Raw genomic sequence first — 7,272 nt, forward strand, 5'->3', positions numbered from 1 at the left:
GAATGCTAAACACATTTACAATTATTAATATAGATAATACATCATGATACAATATATTAATATTTATATATATATTTCAGTTAATTATAAATTATATATATATTTATATTTTGGATGAATATTTTGTGGGGCTCTGCCTCAACTGCCCTTACAGACACGCGGCTGGAATAAAATAAATAAACAAATAAATAAATAAAGCAGCATGACATTAAAAACAATTATTAGCATATAGGCATTTGATATAAATGAGTGTTTTGGAATAAAAAACATAAATAAATACATAAAATAAAAACATATATATTGAACATGCAAAAAAAGAAATGTACCCTTTTCAGTATACTATAATGAATAAATAAAAAAACAATTATTGCACATGCACCTGTGGAATAGTCCTTTGAGGTCAGAGTTAGCTTAGGACACTAAAGAGATCTTTCCACGGACTCTGAAAAACACCAGGGATGAAGAAGATCACCTGCATGAGGACTGCAGATGTGGCCTGAGCAATTAACTGCAATGTCCATAATTATGTAACACGCCAAAGACAGCTGACCGTCCTCACAGTGCCAAACCACATGTAACCATGTGTCCCTCCAGACGTATTGTTTGAGAATGTGCAAGTACTTTGGTGGAAGGGTGTTGTAACACCTCACAGCAAGATCTGGCAGATCTGGTGTTGTCCATGAGGACGAGACGCACTGTAGCCAAACCACATACTGACCGTCCTTGATCAAGGGACTCATTTGTCCATTTCTGTTTGTCAAATGGCAGCGAAATTTGTTGTTTATGTCTCGATTGCTGAATATTTTTATGTTCATATACAAATATTTACATGTTGAAGAACCAGTAGTAAAAAATGGTGTCCTGTATGATCTCAGAGATATTTTATGCATAAATTACAATTAGTAGCAAAACAAAATGAATAAAATCTTTTAGTTTCACATCAGTCAGCCTGACTCAGAAAGGTGAATAGACATGCGCTTGCCATGACTTGCAGAGAAAATACACATTTAATTATGCATGAACTGCTCACAAAATCCCAGTAATAAACTTTCTAGTAAATTATTAAAAAATTCTCATCATGGTTGCAAGACCTGATCAAAATAGTCAAACCAACCTTAATGTACTTTAGAAATTCTTGACATTCAGCCCCCTGGCCAGGACATCGACCATATGGTTGGCATTAAAAGTAAATGTATTTTGTGCAATGATAAACAATACGTGGAAATGAACAGGAAGTTTAAAAAGACAGTTAGAATGAGATTCGTATTGAACAACGGTGGAGACTAGAAATAGATTAGTGATGAAGATGGTTTGACTGAATTGCATTGCAGATTGATAGTAGATAAACATAAGACAACTGAACTGCATGATCTTTTAAAAAAAAAACCTTCATGAGCTCATATCACTTATAAAATATTTAAAAGCTGAAGAACGATCCAAGTCCATTCATGCAACAAAAAAAGCACACGAATCAGAAAGTCTCATAAATGTATACTTATCAGCTCTGTGTGCATTTAAGACATATTAGAACCCATTGAAATGAGAAAAGGAATCAGCATATCATCAGTAGGTTTATTGCAAGCCGAGGTCTTTATAACAGAGCCTCTGTCTTAGGCAAAGTGCATAAACATTTGACATTTATAACTTAACAGTATATAAGACATACCAGCACAGAACTTCATTAAGCATCATGGCAGCTTCCATGATCTGACTTCTTCATTGATCTATGTGTAAACATGTATAATCGTGAAGGTTAAAGACTTGGCTTGTGCATACTGCATTGCATCAGAAAAGGCCAACACTTCCAGTTGTGAAAGAACATGATGGGGAAATTAAAAAGAAAACATAATTGTAAAAGGAATAATACACCTAAATAAGAAATCGTTGTCATCACTTACCATTTATTAATCACCCTCATGCCATTGCGTTTCGACTGAGATTTAAGTCATCATTTACTGATAATCTTTTAGTCCAGTGGGTTGTTAGCTTGCTGCAAGTCAGTGACATTTTTCATTTTTTGGGTGAACTATTCCTTTAAAGCTATTTGAGTTGAGTGGCCATTTATACAGTCATAGTGATGTCCAAAGGACCCCTGTATTCATAACCAGACAAAAACATTGGCTTTTACGGTTTTAAGGGAGATGGATTTATAAAATGTTACCCAAACACGGGTGGAACCATAAGATCAGAGTCTCTGGTGAAAGCAGGAACAGTCAGGAGTGACCGAAAGAAGCTTGTGTGTTGAGAGGCCTCTGAATGATGACGGCATTCGCTAAGTTGGCTTCTTCCAAACTCTGACCCTCATCTGTCAGCTCTCGGAACGGCAGGGATGTAGTCAGGATGAACTGAGCGTCCGTTCTCTGAGCCTGCTCCACAAAATGCTGCACATCACTGATCCTGGACCAATTACATAAAAGCCAACATGAATGCATCTTCTCAGGGAGCTTTGCAGCCACATCTTAGCAATCATGTTCAAGTCGGAGGCATGAAATCCTTACATGTTGTGACGCATACGTTAAATCCAGCATAATCTGATTTGATCTGCCGCAAAGTTGCAGCTTACGATTCTTCCATTTTACCTTGCATGATTGTATTACATAAATGATGAATGATAATTATGTAAGAGCTTTTAAGGGTAGGATTTCAAATTTAGAGCATCACAACATGCCCGGGTAGGATTTTGACAATAAACATCCAAACATAATCATGTTTAAAGCCTGTAACTTTAGCTGTGTTCAGTGAAAGCAAATTACACTATATAAAGGATGCATATTCAGTTAGATTTATTTATTTATTTATTTATTTATTATTTAATGCCATACCAGCATCAAATGATATATACATATCAAACTTAAGAGTAAAACAATTTTAAAAACTGTATACAATCATTTATGTTATGTTTAGTTATATAATAGCTTTTTAAAGTTGATGCTTGGCACAAATATATAACCAATCAATTGTATTAAATGTACTTAACTTCGTAACAATACTGCTGCAGAAATGACACACACTTTTAGGGGGATATGACCCATGTATGTTTGCGTGAAATTCACCTTCTACGACCATATGATACTCACCGATGGCTCAGATTAAACCTCTGCACGAGCCGCTGACCGTCTGCCAGCCAAATCTGGAGGGAGGTCACGGGAAGGTCCTCATTCAGCTCCACTGCCGGGAGAGGAGGACCAGAACAGTCCTCGTGTATCGACCGAGACCTGGCCACCACTCGCGGGGCCACACTGCCGAGGACAATCATTTCAACTTAATCAATGTCCAAAGATAGGCTTTTAACAGATGCACTGCAATTATTGTGGTGCCATGTGATTTTATATACGATTAGAGGGTTAACTAACTAACGCTAACATCTAGATAATCTTCAACACATTTACAGTCAAACCATCAAAGAGTGGAAGTGTTGTGAGGACACCTAGTGGATATTTGTCGGAAAAACTAAAATCTTGCTCAAATCTTTCATTTTTATGCTAAATTAATAGCGTTTACTTGGTTAATTTAAAAAAAAAAACTGTATGCAAAAGAGGACCTGCTACCTTCCCAGTCTGTAACCTCGGCCTGTAAACGGGTGGAAGGTCTTTTTCTTTGGGACATAAACTTCATCTTTCATGTCCTCCATGTTGATTTCTAGTTCTTCATCCTCGGCTCTTCCTTCTAGCTCCAGAGGCAGCTCACTTTATATAGAGGATTTTTAAATCAATACAATTAAATATATTTCAGTTTTATTCTGTCAGTATGTCATCTTTTAATGGGGAAAAAAAACACAAAACATGATAATACAATGGGTATTTTAAAGCCATTTTTTTTTAGATGCTGTGCAATTAAATTAGTCTGCAGATTAGTCCAGTTATGCAATCTCATCCAAAGTCAGGTGGGTGTTTTGTTGTGCATCAAGGGATTTATTCAGTAAATGTGTTTTCATCGTAGTTTATGTGCTTATTATCAAATAATAAAATAAAAAAATCTCAATTGAGTTTTTTATGTGCATTTTTAGAATTTATAAGCATCTTGGCGTTTCAATCCAGCGTTTTTTTTTATGCGATATCCTAAAATCTGCATTTGGATGGAAACATAGCTAGTGACAAAAACAATACTCACCCTCTTTTAATGGCCTCCAAGAACTCTTGGTTTTCTTCTAGGGTGTAACTGCGTAAATCCTCGTCGTTTACTGTGAAGCCATTTTTCCACAGTCTCACTACAATCTCCACCTGTAAAGTTCGGTCATAAAACAACCTTAAGAATAGTTTTGAAAATTCTAAATTTTTGCATTTTTGTTTGATGATGCTAGTGGATCAGAAATTACATGTTTATGCTGACATAAAGGCTGGACGGTATGATGATATATATTGTTACCATGGAAAAAATGTATATAGTTAGAGATTTGCTATTAGATAGTTAGAGATAAAAGGAATGAATGAGAATATAAAGTGCAGGACGTGCTTGATGTTAAAAAGTGTTATTAAGCACAATAAGCAGTGAAAAAGAACTCAATGTTGTGCATGCGCTGACTGACACACAGGGTAAGCAGAAAGCTGTGTCTCTCAGCATGTGATGGCAAATTCAGTTCTCTTTCACATCTTATTGCGCTTGAATGGTCTCAAGTGAAAGTAAACAGCTGGGTGTAAACCGGATGTGTATCAGTATAATGGATCCGTGCGCTTGGTCTTAAAGTGACAGTAGCCTAATAAACCTAGCCTACCTGCTGCTCTGTGTCATTAATGTGAATCAAACTAAAGAGAAAATAACTTACTGCTCTTGACTCAATAACTTTTTTAGCTTTAATAAACATACATTTATATTTAATTCATACAGTGAAGACTATGCAATTTTACATTTGATTATTACATTTCTGTACTAATTCTAACTACATGCTAAATACACCTACAGTGCTATGCATAAGTTTAGACACCCATACTAAAGTTGACTAAAAAGAGGAATAAAAAATCATCTTTTGGAAACTGAACTTAATGCCTTAATTAAAAAAATTAGGAAAAATCCAACCTTTAAGGACACCAATTTTCTTTGTGAATGAATAATGTATCGTAAATAAATAAATATTCTTCCTTAAAATACAGGGTGCATAAGTTTGGACACCCCTATGTTAAATTCCCATAGAGGCAGGCAGATTTTTATTTTTAAGTATTTTTTTTAATTATTTTTTTAGGATACTATGCATCCTGATAAAGTTCCCTTGGCCTTTGGAATTAAAATAGCCCCACATCATCACATAGCCTTCACCATACCTAGAGATTGCCATGGTTTTATTTCAGTTAGCCTAATAGCTAGTTTGATTTGCATTGAGAGATGATCTTATGGAAAGTACTCCATGCCAAACTCTAGGTATGGTGAAGGCTATGTGATGATGTGGGGCTATTTTAATTCCAAAGGCCAAGGGAACTTTATCAGGATGCATAGTATCCTGGATCCATGAAGTAACTGGCCTTTAAAAATAAAAATCTGCCTGCCTCTATGGGAATTTAACATAGGGGTGTCCAAACTTATGCACCCTGTATTTTAAGGAAGAACATTTATTTATTTATGATACATTATTCATTCACAAAGAAAATTGGTGTCCTTAAAGGTTGGATTTTTCCTAATTTTTTTAATTAAGGCATTAAGTTCAATTTCCAAAAGATAATTTTTTATTCCTCTTTTTAGTCAACTTTAGCATGGGTGTCTAAACTTATGCATAGCACTGTATTGTACCTGAAAAACGTAATTTGTTTAATTCATATTTTTGCTATATTGTATTTGTCCAATTGTTTGTAATTTGCTTCTTTTTTTCTTATTTTTAATAACAGAAATGAGATAAAATAACTATTTTGACGATATCATTATCGTGAAATAAAATGTATCATATAGTGAAATAGGAATTTAGTCATATTGCCCACCCCTACCTGACATTAACTTTATGTACTATTTTTTTCAACAACATTTTTATTTTAGGTAACCACCTGGATGTTCTGAATGCGATTGCACACAAGACGTCTCATATGAACTGCCTGACCTTTTTGCCGCTACTGGCGACACTGCTGATCTTCTCCACCTCATCGAGCAGGTCCTCCACGGAGAAACTCGATCTAAGAGGGCTCGCCTCCTCATCATCCTCCTCTTCATCATTTTGTGCCCCTTCACACCTAAGAGCTCATGAAGGCAACAAAGCGTTAAATTATGAACATTCAGTAATGGTGAAATGATACTTGCATGATGTTGCAAGTCGGATAATAGACAGAGCTTTGTATAGCGGACTTACCATGTGTCATCTTGAGACCTTTTTCTTGAATCAATATCTTTCATCATGACGTCTTCTGTTGTCCATCTTGCAACACAAACATATGCGGGCATATATTTATAAGGGATGGTGCAAGTCAATGTAACCACTGCATCAGTGCTTCCTGAATAATTCATGGGGGTTTTCTATCTGAGATTGACTGGTGCAGTGATATCTGAAATTCTCAAAATATCGATCTGCTTTCATACCAGACTGGTAAATATAGGCAAAATGATTTTCAACTGACCAGAAATTACCACTATTATACTGATATCAATTGTAATTACTGTACAGTTATTTGATATTGAATGAAATAATTATTCAAATTAAAAGAAATATTATAAACATTTGGCATTACCAAAGTATGTCCAAAAATACACACTTTTATAGTATCAAAGCGTAGGCTACTATGGATTTTTGGACATGTGCCATAAAAAAAAAACATCTGAAGCATTTGAAGGGTACAAATACAATTTATCAATATTATACTGATCAACATTTGACATGCGATCAGTTGCTTAATACTGAATGATGACGTCATGATACACTGACAATAAACTACATGACGGTATAATGTGTTTACTAATACCCTCAGTTTATTAAATCAAATGTTTTAAGTCAATCTCTGGTAGGTAAAGGCACCCACGTGCATGCTTTAAGCTTCGTATTAATATTTCACTGTAACAAACAGGTCAAAGGCAGCATAATAAATGATAGCAGTGCGCCACAATTACGTAAGGATAGTGTAGAGACCACGCAAGCGCACTGCGATCCGTTATGACGGAAAACAAGCGCTATAACCCACAACACATCATTTCTGAATCGCAGGCTAATAATTCCGATTATATACTGTAGATGGTTACCAGTGTAAGGCTTCAATGGTGTTGTAAAACTGTCTCTTCGGCTCGTAAGTTTCTCACAGCTGTCATGCGGCTCCTTACGCTACAGCAGTCCACCATTCCTGTGACGTCTCCAGACCTTACGTTTGT

At 35.6% G+C, this 7,272-nt stretch overlaps 1 protein-coding gene across 2 annotated transcripts; it reads right to left on the minus strand.

The window, feature by feature from the left end:
- Positions 1–1,552: 1,552 nt before the first annotated feature.
- Positions 1,553–7,272, minus strand: ubxn2a (UBX domain protein 2A). Of its 2 annotated transcripts, none has more exons than XM_079888481.1 (7): positions 7,147–7,272; positions 6,266–6,331; positions 6,020–6,156; positions 4,111–4,220; positions 3,549–3,686; positions 3,078–3,239; positions 1,553–2,397 (listed from the first exon to the last, which is right to left on the minus strand). In XM_079888481.1, exons 2-7 carry the CDS (start codon positions 6,273–6,275, stop codon positions 2,214–2,216), a joined length of 741 nt encoding a protein of 246 aa, XP_079744607.1. In that variant the 5' UTR covers positions 6,276–6,331; positions 7,147–7,272; the 3' UTR covers positions 1,553–2,213. The 2 variants fall into 2 exon arrangements, with proteins under 2 accessions (XP_079744607.1, XP_079744606.1); XM_079888480.1 differs by having other exon boundaries at positions 6,020–6,149; positions 7,147–7,256.

This window comes from Squalius cephalus, assembly GCF_949319135.1.
Source record: "Squalius cephalus genome assembly, chromosome: 12".
In the NCBI taxonomy this organism is placed as follows: Eukaryota; Metazoa; Chordata; class Actinopteri; order Cypriniformes; family Leuciscidae; genus Squalius; species Squalius cephalus.